Source organism: Argopecten irradians, chromosome 3, assembly GCF_041381155.1.
Source record: "Argopecten irradians isolate NY chromosome 3, Ai_NY, whole genome shotgun sequence".
Taxonomy (NCBI): Eukaryota; Metazoa; Mollusca; class Bivalvia; order Pectinida; family Pectinidae; genus Argopecten; species Argopecten irradians.
In genome coordinates, this window is record NC_091136.1 from 26,708,719 (window position 1) to 26,729,085 (window position 20,367).

Genomic DNA, 20,367 nt, shown 5'->3' on the forward strand with positions numbered 1-20,367 from the left:
ATTATATTTGTTCATCCTTAATTCTTTACAGTGTTTACCCACATCCATATGCATGTGATCTAACAGAAATACTGTTCACACTTCGCCTATGCAATATTTAGCTATATCGTCACTTTCAACGTTTGGCGATAACATATAATCACGATCAAGAGATCATATTGACAATCGCCCATTCATTTGTACATTTTTACAATTATGTGCGAAGCATTTGAATTCACGTTGGAGCGAAATTACGCGAAAGTATGTATCTCGTGAATATAAAGTGCTTTACAGAAGTCACCTGATGACTATGTCAGTTATCTTAAATCACCAAAACTTCTCTACCAATACAAACGTTACATAGTCAGCATTTTATTTAGGTATCTCCGCAAGGACTGGACTATGAGCTATACCCCACACACGATATCATTATCCGAGTCACCGACAACGGAAACCCGCCACTCCATATGGATAAACAAGTTACAGTGAACGTCATAGACGTTAATGAGGCCCCAGGACATGTGTTCCTGTCAAAAAATGAGGTAGCTACATAACAATACATGCTTCTTTATTGAAAAAGAACAGCTAGATTTAGAACGACTCACTTTGAGTTTATGTACAGCACCTTATATAATTTCACTTGGAAACAAACTATGCCAAAAATATTTGGATATTTCTTTTAAGAGATACTGGGCTAGTGGTCTAGAAAGAAAAAATACGGCTAATGATACAGATAACATATTCCAATAAATTTGTTTTTGTATTGAAAGTCAGAAATTTTGTCTTTCTCACGTTTTTCGTTTAACATTTTGTAATAATTATTTTTTCTTCGTTTTCATTCTAAATATGACTTTCTGATTGGCCGATTAATTTTTTCATACCATAATAACAAAAAATCCAACAATGCCTTGGAAATTCGACGTTATCGTGACGTCACAATAGAAACATTAACCTTGCGTGTTGATTTTGAAAAATAATCAATGGAATCGTACGTGTGAACGTATTTTATCTTATCAATTAGTCTGGAAAACGAACAGCATTGATGTCACTATTTTTTAATTTCATCAGGTTATTTGAGAATCCGCTACGCGGATTCACACAGTTTGCAAACAAAATTCCATTCATACCAGATGAAATGAAAAAAAGTAGTAATATCAATGCTTAAAAAACAGTAAGATTTAATCACTATCTTATATCTTTCCAAGGTACCTGAGAACAGTGCTGCTGGTTTTGAAATAGGAACTGTGATAGCTGATGATCCAGACAACTTCAGATCTAATACACAGACTTTCAAATACTCTTTGACGGACTCGACTGAAGACAGGTTTTCCCTCGAAGGTTCCCGTCTAGTGGTAAATTTATGACATATATTATTTTCTAAAAGTATTATGTAATACGTTGTGGAATAGAATAATGTGGTCATCTTTAAATGAGTTAGATTTGAAATTTAATATCACATGTTCATAATATGTAAAAAAAAATGAAATCATAGTAAAGGTGAACCTTCACAAAAAGTGAACGTAAATTTTCTGAAAAGTATTTATTGATTAAATGTTTAAGTTACGGAAAACACTGATGTAATACTTTAAAAGCTATAATCAACTACACAATTATTAAAGTAACTAACTACGAATTGAATCATTGTATAGGTAGCGAGGTCCGATTTTGACTATGAGAAGGAGAGGATGTACGTGTTACGTGTCCTAGTCACAGATACTGGGGTTCCGCCCTTATCTACAGAAACGAGTATCTCCGTTTACGTCACTGATGCTAATGATGCCCCAAAGGATGTGCAGTTAATTGGTATGCTTGTCTTCGTGTGCTGATTGATTTATTACTGATTGAAATGGCGCTACTCATAAGTATCAAAAACACAATCGTGCAAAATTCTTATGAAATAAGAGTGAAATTCTTATACAGTATGAGACATGCAATTTCGTTTGTGGATAAAAATTGACTTCATGATAATAGCCACGCCAAATTGATATCTAATTGTTAGCTCAGAAAGGAGTCAATTGCTATTTGTTTCGTGGTTTGAATTTTTGTACAGGAAATGATATTAATTTATGAAAGTGTTTCTAATGGCATTTATTATTACCCGTTGGCTCCATTCCGGCGATATGATGTAATATGTAAAGTTACGTAATCCTTTATCAACGTAAACGCAAAGCATTGTTAAAAGACACTGCAAGCATGTGACAAACTTGCCTTATTAGGAATCGCTGTAAATAGTAAAGATGTCTTATAGCACTGCTTGATATATTGGCCTACAGTATCAATACATCATACAGGTGGGAATGTGAACGAAAACTCTGAGATTGGAACTGTGGTGGGGAGACTTTTAGCGACAGACGAGGACGTTAATCAACACATAACTTACTCCCTGCTGCCTAACAACTACTTCACTGTGGTTGGTAACGAGTTGAATGTCGACGGGGATATCGACTTTGAAAGTGATCCAACCATAATTTTGGAAGTCATAGCGAGTGATGACGGCTTACCTCAAATGTCGGTATGTCAATGTCGATTACATGTACAGTACATGCACAAATGTTGGTAATATTCAATTTTAAATATTCGTTAACTTCATCAAAGAAACAGTATCATAAATCATATGCGATCGATTGTAACGTTACGGTTCCTATAGAATCGAGAAGGTCTTACCCTTCAAAAAAACAACCGAAATATAATATACATAGGTTATATTAACGCTTGGTAAAACAAAAAAAATCTTTTCTTTTTTTATGTGCATTTACTTACCACTTACCATGTATATCATTCCAAACAGCGATTTCTTTCTGTAGGTTTCAGTGAATGTAACGGTTAAAGTGAGAGACGTTAACGAAGCTCCAGTGAACATAACGTTACAACCATCGGATAGAATACAAAACATGACGATTCCAGAGGCAATAAAGCCCGGAGAGGTCATAGGGTCAATACGCGTAACTGATCCCGACCAGCACGACAGGATACTACTGAAACCAACAGGAAACTCGGCGGCCATTTTTCAAGTGTCTCAGAACCCCCTGTGCGAATATACGCCGATGGTACTTCCTTATTTATTTACATACATTTGTATATATTTATGTTTCTGGTGTTTTAGGCTATGGATAACCTTATCGATTTTCGCGGGGCTGACATGTCAGCAATTTCGCGGGACATTTCTATGGTCGTAAAAAATTGTCCAGAAATAAGGGAAATAGGTGACTTACATAAACTTTTATAGCATAATCGCAAAATTTTTAAATCCGCTTAAATATCATTTTGTTTGTTTTGGTACAAATCGTAAAAAAATATCCAAGAAAATAACCAGATATACCGTATTGTTCTTTTCTAATGGCATGATATGGAAAAAGGTATGTTGCTTATTGTATGATTCCATCAGATTCTTCATAAATCGCATAGTAAATAAACAACAAGTGACGACAAGGCAATTCATTTCGGACAATATCTACAATCAATAGTGATTACCGGCATAATAAAGAAAATAAAGAAATATCAAGCGTAATAAATTGCAATAATTTTGTTTTGAAAATGTTATCCTTTTCAGATGTACCACAACACCGAGTGTGTGTTCGAGCTGAGTTTAGCTCAGTCTGTCGATTATGAAGGAGACAACCGAAATATAACCTTGGAGTTGGAGGCATTTGACACGGCTGGAGAGAGGATCGAATCCAATTGGGAGTTTGTTGTGAAAAACAGCAACGAACCACCTTCGGTACCAATAATTCAATAACTGGAGATTTTATTTTTATGATTAATTTCTAAACTAATAGTTTGTATAAGTTTATGTTTAGTTTTAGATAAGCTCGCTTTGTCCTCGAGGATCTTCATTTATCTGTCTGTATACCTGGTGCGCAAGGTTTTTCGCTAAACACGTTTTACAGTGTTACATTGAAGATATTCTTTTTCGTCATTGAATTTATGTAACATAATCCTCTAAAGTTGCTTATATATATGACAGTAATTATGTATATTTTATTGACACATGCTGCCATAGACTTTTTGAAATATTTTTTTTTGATGTTTTCATTACAGGACATAATAATCGACGGTGGCATCAGTACAATACCAGAAAACACGCCGGCATTCATGATAGGAACCTTGAATGCGCGCGACGATGATGAAGGTGACGAGTTTGTTTACAATATTATTACCCACTGGGACATATTCCGGATCGGCAGAAACCGTTTGTACTCGGACCCTTCATTAGACTACGAGACCGAACAGTCCATCACAGTTAGCATCAGGTGTACAGATAACGGATCTCCACCCATGTCGTTAACCAAGGAGTTCACCTTTCAGGTGGGAAACCAAAACGAGGCACCAACAAATATCACGTTGTCTCATACTGAGGTAAATAAGTTTGATCCATATCCATTATCGATGTTATTATAACTGCATGAAATGCTCTGTAAAAAATCATAAAGAATATAGCAGGTTGCAACAAAAGAGAAAGAAATAAAATAGTTTCAGCAATTTAAAATCATAGATAAGATATATCCGTAAGACCATCCTCATCGTGTCTTGCTTAATCGCTAGCAAGGTTGCAGTGAATTATCTGTATTAAAACAGTTCTGGACAGCTCTTCCACACATTTAGCTCAACCGAACAAAAAGAAAAAAAATCTGACTGAGAACATTTGAACCTAGCTAACTTGCACTCGCGTAATTCTAAGACATTTATTTTTTAATTCGAACCTTTTTTGTTTGTCACAATATAATGTTTTCGTACTTACAGGTGTCTAACGCGGCCACCCCCGGGGAGGTGGTGGGGTTCGTTACCGTCACTGATCCCGACAACGCAGGTTCGGATGTACCTGTTCAGTCTCATACCTGTACTGTAGGAGGGGATGCAATGGGCTTCTTCACAGTAGAGCCATCCACGCAGCTAGCTTTCAAAGTATTGCTTCGCTTCAAAAACAAAACAATATTTTCCTATTACATTTATTTGATTAAAGTATATACCAAATTTATTTACAGTTTAACATATACAAATAAATGAATTAAATGTTTATTAGTGTTGCTGATAAATCAAAATAGAAACATTCATTTCGATTTTATATATATATGTAAACACTTTTATAGAATTCGATCTATCCAACACCACAACTCAACTTTTGTCGACTTCCAAATTTTAATGCAGATAACATACCAATTACTTTTAACAGGTAGCAAAAGAGTTACCTAAGGACATATTTGAAATGTTGCTACGTCTGACGTGTGAAGATGATGGTGATCCAGTATTGTCAGTAACTGTCGACATAAAGCTTACCATAAATGAAACTGTTACAATACAAAAAGCCCTGCGACTAAGAAACCCACAGTCCATTCCCGAAAATTCCGACGCAAGTTTCGTTGTTGGTGAATTTGAGGTGGTGAATATGCTAACTGAGGAGCCCATCGACGGCGTGAGTACTTGCAGTTGTTGTGTATTGCATCGATTTCAGTTTATTCATACAACAACATGTCTTGAATAAACTCTTTATCTTGCAGACATTTACATACACTTTGAACAACGAGCAACTTCCTTTTGTGATAAATGATGCCAGTCTAGAAACGTCAAGGCCCCTAGACTTTGAGCGTCAGTCTGAAGTGGAGATAAATGTCGTCGCTTACGGTTTTGATATCCGTGAAAGAGAAGTTATGATCAGAGAAACGTTTGATGTAAGTTACGTTATTCAACGTAGGTTTTACACACATAGAATTGATTACCTGGCGTACTTTTTCTGCTTTGCGCTAGGTTTCTCTGCGAAAATACGATAGTATCTTAAAGAGTGCAGCTTAGTGGAGAGGAGAGAATTGGTATTAAGGAAGGAAATCCAAATTATTGACCACAGGAATCTCGATTCTCAAATGTTCAACCTTGACTCAGTAACGTTAATTCCTTAAATGCTAGCATTATTTTGGTCATCCTTGTAAATCCTTATTTATTTTATTAGATAGCGGTCGAGGATATGAACGAGGCACCCTACAAAATAAACATTTACGGAGGAGGGCTTGTTCTAGAAAACAGTGACCCAGGAACGGAAATCGGGGATCTCAACTCTGAGGATTACGACATGGACCAAACATACAACTACACAATAATAGCTGTATCTTCAGGGTCAGTCAGTTATACATGCGGTGCCAATATTTGTTTGTTGAACATTTATTTTTGCAACATTTTATCGTTTTATAAATCTCCATTCGTCTATGAACCATATTGTCCTTTTGGCACTTCCTTCATCAGTTAACACTGTTTGCCAATGGTTTTTCTTATAATTCTCTGAGAGTCTTGTTCCCGTTGATCAATATGTTATTCTGGGACCGATCGGCAAATACAGGTTCATGGTTTACATGTAAGCAGCAGTCTTGGTTTTTGATAACATCAGTTTCTTATCGCTATTTATCAGAGAGCGCTAACGAGATCTTTACGTGTGCAGGTTTCATTTATCCTTAGTTGTGCACATTGTATTTTATATCATCAGAAAACAAATATTTAGAAACAATTTCCTTTGGTTATAGATTGGATATGTCCGGTACTAGACCTGATTTAAAGGATACATTTGCATTGCAAGGGAAAACTCTGATCGTCGGAGAAAAATCGGAGAATTTAAATCATGAAGCGATGGAATATTTCACATTGCTGATACAGACAACAGACTCGGGCAAACACCCGTTATCCTACAATGGAACTGTTCATATTCAGGTTCAGGATGCAAATGACGTCCCATCAGACATCCTTCTCTCACGAAACACGGTAAATGTGACACTTCAAATTTACAATTTACTCATATCAATAATATGCCATCTATACTATACTTATAATATGTACAAGTTTGCAATTTTGTATTAAAATATCTAATCTCTATGCCTTTTTGAAATAACTCTACCATAGTATAAAATTGTAGCTCATTATTAGATGTAGAAGAAAGAAACTTTAGAATCAATGCAAACGAAATCGTTTGTCTCAAAAAAAATCGGTGAGATCATTAAGGAATATGAACAAAACCAAAGAGTAGACACCTAACTATTCTTTATATGATAAAATGTTTCATACATATTGTAAATGTTACAATATTAATTTTACTCTTATCGCTGACTAGATTCAAGAAAACAGTGATGTTGGAACTGTTGTTGGAAATTTGGACCTTGTTGATGAAGATACAGTTCTGTTTCATTCATGTGTGGTTGTAAATCCCCATGTCGCTCCCTTCAAGGTAAATGTTGTGCTTGGCTCTATTATGATTAACTGTTGGACTCTTTTAAAAGGACGTGATTATAATTACAATGCACTCTAATAACAAGCTTCTAGACGTCAACAATCAAAGGATGCTGATCTATTACTTTCGCATACAAACGTATTCCGTCTTTGCATATTACAGAACTAGCTCCCTTGCGGGTAGGTATCGATTGGTACGTCATTATTCTGTGAGCGCAATTCACGTCGTTTTCTCCGAAAAGTACGGCGTTATGCTAACAAACACATGGTGTCACAATCAATACATACCTGCAAGGGCAGATAACTCTGTTATGTGCAAATACAGAATATATATGTACTGTAAACCATTTTATTTTCGCGAGATGCTTATTTGTCGTTATTTTGCGAGAACTCAAAAGCAAGTCAAATGATTCAAGCATAATTCTATAAAACGTAATTACGAAATGTAAATCTAGTCATATTGATCAAGAATTATTGTATTTTCGAATGTGTTGAAATTGACAAAGACGCGAAATTTGGTGTACGCGAAAAGAAAGTGGTTTACAGTATACAAATGTGTCGTGTCCAAAATTCTTCTGAATGGATTACTAAAAAAAGTTTCATTGTTTAAATTTACTTGTAGTTGTATGTATTGATATGATTATCATGTAGTTTGCTCAGAATCGTGACAAATTTGGTTTTAGGTAGAAAACGACTCCGTCCTTGTAACAAGCAGTGCTGATTTAGACTTCGAAAGTTCAAGAATATTTACCGTTGAGGTTGGTTCGTAGTGCTATAAATACACCGTTTTTTTTATAATATCTTTTAATATAGTAACTTGTGGCATTTATCATAACTTGATCATTCGAAAAGTGCGCCATATTTTCCTTTATCAGAAAATTGCTTCATAATTTGATAACATGCAAGCAAAATTTATATATGTAAACATCCTATTCTTAGCATATAAACAGGAGATGTCTTTCTCCAGTACAATGTTGTAGTTCTTGCCAAGCCCATTAATCAAGGGCTAAATCCGACTAAAAATCATACATGTACCAATATATGGAGAAGATTTAGTGTCCTAGGTGGATAATATAACAACACTGTCAAGTGTATTTATATGGCAAGGATGTTGACTCATTCACCACTGAAAAGTCATAATGAGTTGTTCTAGTCTTTGAACTCAAATGTGCTATTCAGGGATGAATGAATTAGTGTTACATTTCATTCAGATACAATGTACTGATGAGGGAGCAGACGACACACACCTGAAGATAAGTAAGGCCTTTGTGGTCAATGTGACGAACATCAATGAGCCGCCGATTCGTATAGAAATGACAAACACAAAAATAGATGAGAACAACCAGGAAGGCAAAGTGATAGGGGAGATCAGAACAACAGACCCAGACAGTGATCAGGTATCTGTTACATCGTTCGTTCATTAAATCGCATAGTAACAAACATATCAACATACGAACTAGTAACTTTAAAACTTATAAAACAGAAGTTAAATGTAAAAACTGGCCTTGATTTTTTTTGTGAAATTAAAGAAAATAGACAAGGGGTTCCTGAAGCATATGCAGCATGCGTTACATCACTAAATTCCTTAATTTCTAAGGCATGTATGTTCGAAATCTAGATTTAAAAACAATGCCGAAACGTTTTCAAAGATAGCCATAAATACATACTAATGCATATACATGTATTTGACTATCTACAATGTAGGTGAAGGTAATGTTGGTTGGTGGAGGCGACTCACAAGTATTTTCTGTTGATGGTGATAATACCATTGTCGCCAGTAAAGTGTTGGACTTTGAGGAACAAAACGAATATATCATTACTATACGATCTACTGACGAAGATGGTCTGTGGTCTGAAGAAACCTTCACAATTGAGGTAAAATCCATATAACTTATTGGATTATTATATTACAAGGACTATATTAAGTATATTAATTAATATATTAACATGACTTAACGAAGGTTTATACATAAGACAATAGTAATGGATTAACAGCCTTGGAGACCAGACTAGATAACTGAATGAAAAGTAATATTTAAGGGTCCCAATAAGAACTTATATGATCAAACCAACATATCGCTCAATAATTCTTGGGTTGGCACTAGAATGAAATGTGCACAAGATAGATTGACGTTGAATTAATTTAAAAACGAAATATTAAATTTGTGTTACATTGCCGTATATCAGCCATATCTAATCTCACATTGTATTTAGGTAATGGATGTAAATGAGGCCCCGTCTGCCGTTATACTGGACACCAATACCGTGAAGGAAAACACAGGCTCGGACCATGCAATAGGAACATTGACCACTGTGGACGATGACCATGGTCAAGGTTTCCACTATACTCTAGTTGGAACTTCATCAGTTGATGCGCAGGGTATGCCTCGAGTTAAATTTTACCAAGAAATATTTTTTCTATATCCATTCATAACCAATAAATAACATGCCACATAGAAATCATTAACATTTGGCTGAAAAAATCACTAATTTAAAATTTTGCAATCAGCTATAATCCTAGTTAAGCACAAAAAATAGCTACAATGAAGAGCTTCTAAAACGTAATTAATATGTAGAACACGTTAGAATTTATGCCGATATAATCCGACATATCTGGGTGAAGCAGGGTATGTACATTTTTTATATATTGCCATCTTAAATGTTTGTGTTAATTGTGCCTTTTTTCAATCCAAGACTATTTCAAAATACATGACAATACGTTGGTAACGGGTGAAAAGCCTTTGGATCATGAGATGGAGTCGGAGTATACTATCACTATAAAGAGCACTGACAATGGTGATCCTGCATATAGCGTGGAGGTAATATTTGAACTTATTATACCTCACTTTCATTTAGAATGTTCTGATTGGATTAAACTTTATCACATGACATTGAATAAGTTAGATATTTCCACGGAATCGGGAGGCGAGGGAAATAATCCCAGGGAAATAACCCCTCAGTGAAATAACCGAAGGAAGCTACGCGCGTAACCGGAAGTGGACGTCGTCTGCAACGTCAATCAACAATGGCAACGCTGTTGCTTATTTTCTGTAGTCCAACGAATTTAGCAATGTTGTTGAGAAATATCTTCATGGGTTCATTAACCAGAGATTTAGAAAGCTTTTTGATGCAACAAAATAAAGGATTTCTTTTTAATTTTGTTCGGTATAATAGAATAATTTTGTCCCTATGAGTCAGGATACATCTAGAATGGTCCCTTGAAAAGAGTTATTTTTTCTCGGGATTCGCCCAACAGAGGACCATAATTGTATAATATTCACCACATATTTATCGTTGCATGACCATATTTGTTTTGCCCGTTTTCAGCAACATGTGACGGATTGGAGTGCTATTTGCTGCCTAAACACTTTGAATTAACTTCTTTAGTGATATAGATGAAATAGACCCATGAACAATATTTGTAGATTGATCACTATAGATCTGTATCACATTTACAAAACGCACGCAACAGATCGCATTCTAATATAAATAGGACGATATCTAAGCATAAATATAAAGCATCCAAAAATCATTCAGTTATGGTTTTAATTGCCACTAACTTTAGTTTGTTTTCTTTTGGTTAATGCAAAATCTTAGACGCAAATCAAGATTATTGTTGAGAACATAAATGAAGAACCAGAAGATATAATTGTGGGTGGGCTGCTCGCTTTGCCGGAAGACGCTGTTTCGCCCGCTGTTGTGACGTCAGTTGAAGTGGACGATCCAGATATAGGACAGCGCCATATTTGTCAGGTCGAACCCCCATCTCTTCCCTTCAGCATAAAGAACTTCCCTAATCAAACCATGGAATTGGTCCTGAACGGAGCCCTGGACTACGAAACTAAGCAGAATTATGAGGTGGTCATTCGATGTTCGGATGGATTTTTAGAGAAGAAAAAGGTAAGGTTTTACTTTTAAAAAATGCATCATTAGGTATAAAGCTTTAATTTATTGATCGTAGAATGTTCTGTTTAAAGTTAATAAATGGTTCTTACAATCACTTTCTTGTAAGTGTGTTTTATAGTCTATTCCAGTGGCAGTTTCCAATGTTAACGAGCGCCCGGAGGCGATTCAGTTGAGCGGTACAGGGTCGATCGTGGCCAGTGCACAACCTGGTGAAGTTGTTGGAAAATTTTCAGTACAAGATCCTGATATTCATCAGACACACACACTGATTTTAACAGGTCCCAACTCTGACTTGTTTCAGGTGACTGGAAATATTAATCTTTCTGAAACATTTAATGATTTGGAAACATCAATGACTTTAAATTTATGTATTTGAAATATCCGTCGTAACTGATGTTTTAAACACTTTGAAATTATTATCATGTGGTCACTATTACTATATATATTATCTTCCTAACTATTTAACCTTAAAGCTTTTTGGCATCAACGGCGAAAAGGAGAAAAGGCAATGTAACGTAATACAGTCTAATACTGAATATATTTTCAACATGTAGTCAACGACCATACCACTTATTGCAATTACATTCAGCACTATAGATATGATTCCCAATCAACGATAATTATACCTTCCTTGTGATTATGACATAAATTCCTTTCTAGGTTGATGGTTTAGTAGTTACATTAACGAAGTCCATTCCGGATGAGTTTGTTTACGCTGAACATCCCGCTGTCACAATCAACGTTACTGCAACAGATAATGGGGCTCCGAAACCGCTGTCAATTCAGCAGATATTTACACTTATCATTACGGATGTACAAGTCGTCGTCCAGCAGTTGCCTGTAATCATACTCCGGAAAGTGGAAATACTTGAAGATACGAAACCTGGAGAAATCATTGGGTCATTATTGAACGCAAACGCCTCAACTGAAGATATTGAATTCAGTATCATTGTTAATCCCTTTGAAGCGTTCCAAATAACCAAGAATAGAAGCTTGATGCTTAATAAAACTTTGACTGGTGTTGAAGGTGATTCAATAAAGTTAACGGTTGAAGTGAAAAACAAGGAAACTTTCAAGTCAGATTCGACTGATATCACAATTTTCATCATGCGTGTAGATAAATGCGCAAGAGCAGATAATGAAACTTGTGATGAACGTGCGAGATGCGTTCAGTTGAATGATTCTTCGTATGATTGCGAGTGTGAAACAGGCTACATCGGAGATGGGTACATCTGCACACGTGAATCCTATTGTGAAGTGAATCCTTGCAATAATGGCGGGCGTTGCGTTGATGGGACAGGAGGTGTTACCTGTCTCTGTACAGATGGGTACTCTGGCTCACTCTGTGAAGTTTCAAATAACAGAAATAACCAATGTTTAAAAACTCCTTGTAAACAAGGTGGTTTTTGTTCAGTCAATGATGAAGTATCGGCTGGTTATGAATGTGAGTGCGAACCAGGGTGGACAGGAGCTACGTGTGAAAAGAGTGTTGATGATTGCATCTCTTCTTTTTGTTATGGTGGAGGACAATGCATCGACAAACACATGACATATATATGTCGATGTCCGGCTGACAGAAGCGGAATTAGATGTGAATACCTTCAGACCGCATGTGAAAAATCATCATGTGATTCAGATATTTGTGTACCATTGATTGACAAAGAGGAGAATATTTGTGCTAGTAAAACAAGCGAATTAGTCCGTCTACAAGTCAAGAAAAGTCAGGGTAAATTTGACAAGGATGCATTTAAAGCCTGGCTGATAGATATGATAGGTGCATTTTACCGCCGTTCTTCACATGGATCTAATCAAAATCCGAGAGTTAAGAGACAAACAGTAATAGAACCAACTGTTCAAGTATTTATAGTGGACGTACAGGAAAATCCTGGCATGGTTGATGTGGAATTTGTCATCCTGGATGTCGAAGAAAATACTTACCAGAAAACTGAAGTCTTCGAAATGTTAAAAAATACGTGTGACGAACTGAGTAAGTAAATTAATGTTTTTTTTTATATTATTATTTCAATTTCCTTTATCGGTAGACATCTAATAATATTTACGGAACGATCATTCTTCGTTACGTTGATATATGTATATATTTTGTACATAAAAAAAAATTGTAGTTTGGTTGGCAGAACAATGAACTTAGCAGAATCCATGCAACATGCAGTTATACATTATGCGGTTCGAATTACTGAGATTTTTGTTCAATTTATCGTTACTTAACCATTTCTACATTTTCGTATATGAAAGAAATAAATACTAATTACATAAATTGCATATTCAAGAATAGTCATCGAAATGACATGTATATGTATGTTATGGATTGATAGAGAAAGACGAGAATGAAGAGACAGTTCTATGTCCTGCAGTCAGCAAAGCATTGGAAGGTGGCCAAGTGACAGATAATGGTGCCACGGGGCCACCTGTGGCAGCGATTGCGGGAGCAGTAGCAGGTAATAGAAAACAGTTCAAAACTTACACATCGCGAATACCTTGCCCAACACAGGTAGTGGGGATAAATTCTTTTGAAAATCAAAATTTACAATGATTGACTTTGAATGATACATCTTACTTTGGTGCACAAATCTGTCGCCATAACCAAGTGATGAATAACCTCACTGACAAGCCATTTGCAGCTCTGATGCAGTTTTAAAGAGTTCTTTGTTAGACGTGTTCCAACTCTTCTATTGTGTGTATTATAAGGTTTCTGATGAGTCATACAAATGAAACCATATAAAAATATCGACTTTAAGCTTTATGACTTAGTATAAAGCTAAGTACAATGGTAATAAGTATGTAATTTCGCCTTCAGGTGTTGGTGTGCTAGTTTGTATAGCGGTGGCAATTGTGATCTATCGGAAAAAGAAACAAGGCGATAACTCAGACAGAGACGTGCTGAAATAACTGGTGAGTATCCAATCAAACAACATCATGTCTTTATTTATAGTTGTTGTCGAAGATTGGTGCCGTAGGTTTGATCATCGCTGTTAACAAGATCATTTTTCAATTAATCGCAGTTTTGCACCGGATACTCATTGCTTAGTTTCGTTCCACATAAAAACAAGAAAAAGAATATGCAAAATTTAACCAGCTGGTAGACACGAATTAATATGCTTCATACAAAAATTCTTGTCGGTTTGGCTTTTCATCTTAACCACTATCTTTCTGATATTCTGTTGTAATGTGTCTTTTCTATTTACTTGTTCATTTTCTACTTTTTAAATGTTAAATAACATGTTTATTTCTATATTTCTAATTATTTGTCATACCTGCAGTACAGCATTTCAGCATATAATCTGTTTTCAAGATTTCTGCAAATTATTAATTACAATTCATGTAATTTTTGTTAAACCATATCGTTTCAGTGGTCAAAATGTCTAGACAGAACTAGCTGCCAACATAACGGTTCGTGGTGATGATGCTTAAAATTATATGAATTGCTGCTAATAAAAGTGAAGGCTTAAACTTTCAAAATGTTAACTTTCTTATTTTAGTAGTTAATTACAATATTACTTCATAACCATACTTTACCTAAAACCGAAATATTTTCCAATTCCTTTTGCTGTGGATATTAACCATTCTCATGGAGGACGGATGTTTAGCTTTTACTGAAGAATTATGTAGCTGATCTACGGCACAGTTGAACGTGGAGCATAGAGCGACAAATATAACATTTTACAGACGATTGGTGATATAATGAGCTCGTGGTACCGTGTTCATTTATTTAACCCTCGTTACATAGGCCATCTTTTCTGTAGTACCTGGAATATTTCGCCGATCAGTCGATTGACTCCGCCGAGGGTTGAGGCGGAAATATTATCCAAGTATATGATTAAACACCTGTATACTAGAAAAGATATTTGTATTTTAGTCCATATTCACGTATATGTAATGCAAACACACTTATTATCATGATATTCAATCAGGGGTTGTTTATACCCTTAGTGTTTTGATAAAGAGGGTCCATCAGTTACACAAACTGTCAATCTGATAAACAAACTACCGGACTTAATAGGGTGTCGATATCATATATAACGGTCTGTGTACCCGGGGGTAAATAAACGAATGCGATTTGTACCTGGGACCGAACAGGAAATAATACGTGATAAAAGTTCTTGTTGAGCTAGAAATGACGAGTTTGAGTATATTATAGAAATGACGAGACGGACTATATTATAGAAATGACGAGACGGACTATATTATAGAAATGAATCTTTATTGGCAGACATAATAGACACGGGAGAACGGTGATGGCGGTAGACAATACAATGGTTACAGACACTAACACCATGGGCTACCCTCCTACACCCAGACAGGGATCTAAAGCATCAAATCCTTCTCTATTTCATCATGGATTTCATTAATTCATAAACGTGTTCCCTTGTCTCCTATTAAACGTGTTAAAACCCAATATATAGACTTATACATTTGTTAAAGAAGAACTTATAACAGTTTTTCCTATAATCGTGTTTCGAAATTCAGATTTCTTGGGTTATGTTAAGAAATAAATATTTATACAATTATAATGTTTAAAAAGATGACATTTTCACCTGTAACCTTACCTGTATAATAGCAGGTAAACCATATCAAACATGCAAGCGATTTACATTTACAGCACAAGCGTTTTCTAGTTATGCTATTTACAGCTCGAGTCATTCTAATGGCAGTTTACTAGTAAATTTATATACAGCTACATAATTTACTACAACCTCTTTCAGACAAAATCAAATCTGTACATGTAAGTATGCATAAATAACTTTTAAATAATGAAAGTCATAAATATGTGTTCCATTTTTTTCAATTCGTTATATATTGATTAACACTGAATAATAAAAATATGTTTTTCTGACGCCTTTTCTCTCGCATATACATTTATAAACAAGAGGCCAGAAGGACCTGTATCGCTCACCAATTGTATTTCGAACATTGCATTAAGAAACTTCACAAAATATTTCTAAAATAACATTTGATTATTAATGAATATGATTTTTTTTATGTTAAAAACAAAAAGTTGTGGATGTTAATTTCAGACTATTCGCAAAAGACGAACGGGCAATGCACCTCAGTATTGTTCCTAATGACGATAGCAGCATATGTAAATAACTGGATATTTAGGGCTTTTTGATGTTCTATATTCTGTGTTATTATCATTAACTTTCTAAACCCCCTAAAAATTTGTTAAATGACACATAGATATCTATCGTTTCTCTATACTATCAAACACACAGACAAACCTAAAGTATCTCCGATTGATGGACGTGAATGAAATATCTACCATTTCTACAAAGATGCACTGGAATATCTACTCCTGGACTTTGGCACATCACAAATTATAACAATTTACTTTAGACCACTAAAGGAGTGAAGCATTTTTGACTATCATCCATACAGCTATATTCACAATCGACAAGATACTAAACAATAGAAACTTCAGCGGGAGTAGTGATTTAATTTTACAATGAAAATTCACTAAGTATTTATCTAGCGTCTGTGATTTAAGAAGTTAATAATAACAGAAACAAAGAGTATTTAGATAAGGAAATCTCAAATTATATTGAGTTAAAAGACAGAGATTCTTTAGTTTACAGCTTTTCCGTTTTCTACAATATGAAGCAGCATCTTTCATCACATTTGATAAAGCTCCCAAACAGAGACATTCACAATTGACACAAGCCCCCAACAGAACCATTTCCAGCCTCTGTTGTATCTACATAAATACAGCAGTGTTTTTTCATAATAATTGCCATCTATCGATCCCTATTTGTCCACCGCACACACACAATATGTTTAAGACTCATTTCTATATGTGTACATGGTGAATATATAGATATATCCAATAATTGTAAATAGCAAACACAGACATTATTATCAGATATGTAGTGAACAAATTATGCAAGACAATCCTAGCATATTATTTAATAATATTCATAAGTATCAATTAACTAAGCTTTTGCAGAAACTTTATACAAAAACAATATAGAACCACTGTTCAGAAACAAAATCTGTTCCTGCTATGCCCCATGAAATATTTACCATCATGTGACAATGGTATCTAAAGAATTAACTATCCAAATATTTGCAATTAATAACGTCAAAACAAACTTAAATTCCTTAAGCAAATCACAATTTTCTTTCTGAAGCAGCACTAAAACCTTTTTTGTTTCAATGCCATGGAGACAGCTTTACAGGTTTTACGGTTTTATGATTTTAAATTGAAGTCTTAAACAACACAACTACAGCCATGCTAGTACAGTATAACCTGTAGGGGACATCACCAATTAACAGTTAGGTTTTTCATTTCAACAATTACATGGAGATTAACTTGCCAAATGTATACAGCACATCACGATAATCTGAGATCTACATCACATTTATCAGTTGGTTATATATAAATCTTATTGTGTCAAATTAAACTGATCCTTTTTAGAAGGATAATTTCCGACAATTTTGTAAAAAGTTAAAACAGTGGCAAAGTTATTAATAATGATAACAAATTAATTGAACTTCAAAAAAATCAATAAACAATTGCATAAAATCATGAATTTATGTATACAATACATAGTTTAAATGACTGATGGTGTAAATATCTGATTACTTGAGTACTGTCAATATTATTGTTAGGTAATTTCTGCAATGATATGAAGCCATCCAGCACGTACAACAAATTGTTGTCATGAACTCTGACAAAATATGGTTGAAAGGACATTAAAATGACATGGTGGTAACTCCAATACTACGCTATTTCAAAGATTACAATAAAATTTCAAAGACTATTATTGCAAAAGGTTAGATTGATAACATTTTCAAAATCAAAAACAATTTTGTTCTAGTAAAAGTACTTGAAAATTATTTGTCACACTTTTTTTGTTTCAATTATAATTTCATAAACGTATCTGTATTGAATTTTTTATTCTTCAATATATATATCATAGTAAACGTTCTCTGTAAGTTTGTTTATAGCTATATACATATTGATACAAGTATACTGTTATTGCATGATTAGAACCAAATACCTAGATATTTTTAGAAGTTCTGAGCAAATCAGAAGTGTCCCCACATGTTTAGAAAGAGCATATGTAGATGGATGTATGCATCCTCATATATCTTCAGTTATTGGTTGGGGTTTTGTAACACTTGTATCCAATTCTCATAATTAGAGTACACATGCATGCATCATAAAAATGCATTCAGTAAACATATTTAAAGACTGCAAAATTAGCTGCTATTGGTACAAAGATAGTGGTTTACAGACGTGTACATCAATAGTTTAGTGTATATTAGTTATGTGTACTGGTTGGTAGTTGATTAGTTTTCTATATACCATGTTAAATGTTGGCCCCTGTGACCTTTTTATGGATTCCATTTCATATGTTAACAATACAGAAAACGTGGTCACACATTTGGGAAAACATCCTACAGTATGAACTTTCATAACATGGAAAATATGAACCCTCCCATGTTTATTCCATACCATTTTCAGTTGTAAAGGGAGCCAGGAAGATTTGGAGATGTTTTCTATAGACATTAGTTATAAACTTGATAAAGATGATAAGATGTAAATAAGTTATTGATTCCCTTCTACATCAGAGGAAGGCTGATTAATGTGTCTTGTTCTCCTCTGACTAACCTCAACTGTTATATATAAGGTTGGTTTGATGTTGGGAGGCAAAGCCTTAACAATATCTTACAACATTACCCTCACAAAATGCCTTTACTATCAACACACACTAACCTCTTTGAAGATCAGACAAAAAAGTCAATGGGCATAAATCATTAGTAAAGTTAAAGTAATAACAATAATAGAAAACCAGCAAAATAAAAAAGATCAAATCACAGTTTTTGCTAAGTCTTAAAGGGGCACAAAAAAAGAAAATAGCACTAGTTGTATTTGGTACCAAACAGATAAACTGTCGGAAAACTTTTTTGAGTCTACCTGTGCAGGCGACATCAGACTATTTAATAGAAACACCAGGGAACAAGCTGCCTTGAGCTCCTACATTGCATGATTATTAACTAAAGAGAATTTCTTAAAATTAACATTTCCACAATTGTACGAAGGTCAGTTTAGGCCAAACGGCCATCTTATGAAAAGGTGACATCTTAATTTTAATCACACATTCAAAATATTTATATTATTTGTACACACAATACATTTGCACACATTAAGGATTTCTACACCATTTGTTCAGGATATGGTTTATAAAATCATTCTGCCATGATTGATAGAAAGTGAGAGGTAGATACAATGAAATCTTGAAAGAAAAGTATTAAAAGGTTTTGTCATTACTAGTTTAAAGGGAGAAGTTGTAATTTGTTGATTTAAATACTTTGTAGTTAATATCTCTTAATTAGTTATGGTCTTAATTAGTTATGCTTATCATTTGTTTAGAATGTTTATATATTTCCCGCAATGATGCCCACAACTTTGAAATACCTAGCGCTAGTGAATGAAGCAAAGACACACAAGCTGCATTGACAACATTCTGAACTAGGTTATAATGAGTACGAGATGTTGCAGCTGGTGGCTCCTCACACACAGTAAAGCTGTATAGTAATGACAGCAGGTGCTGACTCTCCTCTACATACAGAAACACTACACATTGACGTCTACTGCTCACAGGTGTCTACACAAATGAGTATGGTCCTCAATGTTTTATCAGCTTCCATGTGTGAAGATACAGGAGTTTAACACATTACAGTTTGCACTTACTGTTAAGGTAAGAAATAATTTGTTATGAATGTTTTCATGAAGTCTTATAGTACACTAATTATCATACATTTCTTCCACTGCGGTTCACCACATCCCAGCGTCCACTGGCCCAATCGTCTCACAACATATGAGGTGACAACAATGAAAATGAAGATGAATCAAATGATTATGTGTTAATGTCCTCGCCTGCGCTAGTTCACCTTTTAGCTGCTTTGGCAGTTCACACTTTCAAAGGAAGATTTGTCTTAATACAATAGTTCTACACAAGTCTCTCCTGTCATACGAACACTTGAGCTAAGGCGTCTGCCCCGGCACTGGCTATGTATGGTTTCGATGGATGGAAAGCTACATCATATATTGACTCATCAAACTTCTTCCTATGGGCAGTAATTTCTTGTACACATGTTTTGCTGTCCAAATTCCACAGCCTTATAGAACAGTCATGACCTGAAAATGATCGACAGTGACAAGAATGATATAAATGGAGACAATGGTAGTAAAACTAATTTAAAACAATCTTTCAGTAAAGTTTACAACTACTAGCAAATATTTTTTCATATTACACA

At 34.7% G+C, this 20,367-nt stretch overlaps 2 protein-coding genes across 8 annotated transcripts in view; one reads left to right on the forward strand and one right to left on the reverse strand.

The window, feature by feature from the left end:
* The window catches only part of LOC138319598 (protocadherin Fat 4-like), a 41,327-nt gene extending 26,728 nt beyond the window's left edge, over nt 1-14,599 (forward strand). Inside the window, 24 exon segments of the mRNA XM_069262746.1 lie at nt 360-521; nt 1,185-1,331; nt 1,629-1,782; nt 2,253-2,491; nt 2,784-3,026; nt 3,530-3,697; nt 4,018-4,335; nt 4,720-4,881; nt 5,150-5,392; nt 5,394-5,645; nt 5,921-6,084; nt 6,486-6,720; nt 7,067-7,180; nt 7,866-7,940; nt 8,394-8,579; nt 8,887-9,057; nt 9,397-9,562; nt 9,877-10,001; nt 10,780-11,082; nt 11,207-11,389; nt 11,749-13,075; nt 13,422-13,544; nt 13,904-13,998; nt 14,457-14,599. Coding sequence (XP_069118847.1) covers nt 360-521; nt 1,185-1,331; nt 1,629-1,782; nt 2,253-2,491; nt 2,784-3,026; nt 3,530-3,697; nt 4,018-4,335; nt 4,720-4,881; nt 5,150-5,392; nt 5,394-5,645; nt 5,921-6,084; nt 6,486-6,720; nt 7,067-7,180; nt 7,866-7,940; nt 8,394-8,579; nt 8,887-9,057; nt 9,397-9,562; nt 9,877-10,001; nt 10,780-11,082; nt 11,207-11,389; nt 11,749-13,075; nt 13,422-13,544; nt 13,904-13,995 — 5,352 coding nt within the window. The 3' untranslated portion in view covers nt 13,996-13,998; nt 14,457-14,599.
* Nucleotides 14,600-15,290: 691 nt separating this feature from the next.
* Nucleotides 15,291-20,367, reverse strand: part of LOC138318023 (striatin-3-like) — a 28,192-nt gene continuing 23,115 nt past the window's right edge. For all 7 annotated transcript variants that reach the window (XM_069260055.1, XM_069260054.1, XM_069260056.1 and 4 more), the window contains one exon: nt 15,291-20,248. In XM_069260055.1, coding sequence (XP_069116156.1) covers nt 20,079-20,248 — 170 coding nt within the window. In that variant the 3' untranslated portion in view covers nt 15,291-20,078. The remainder of the gene's footprint in view (nt 20,249-20,367) is intronic.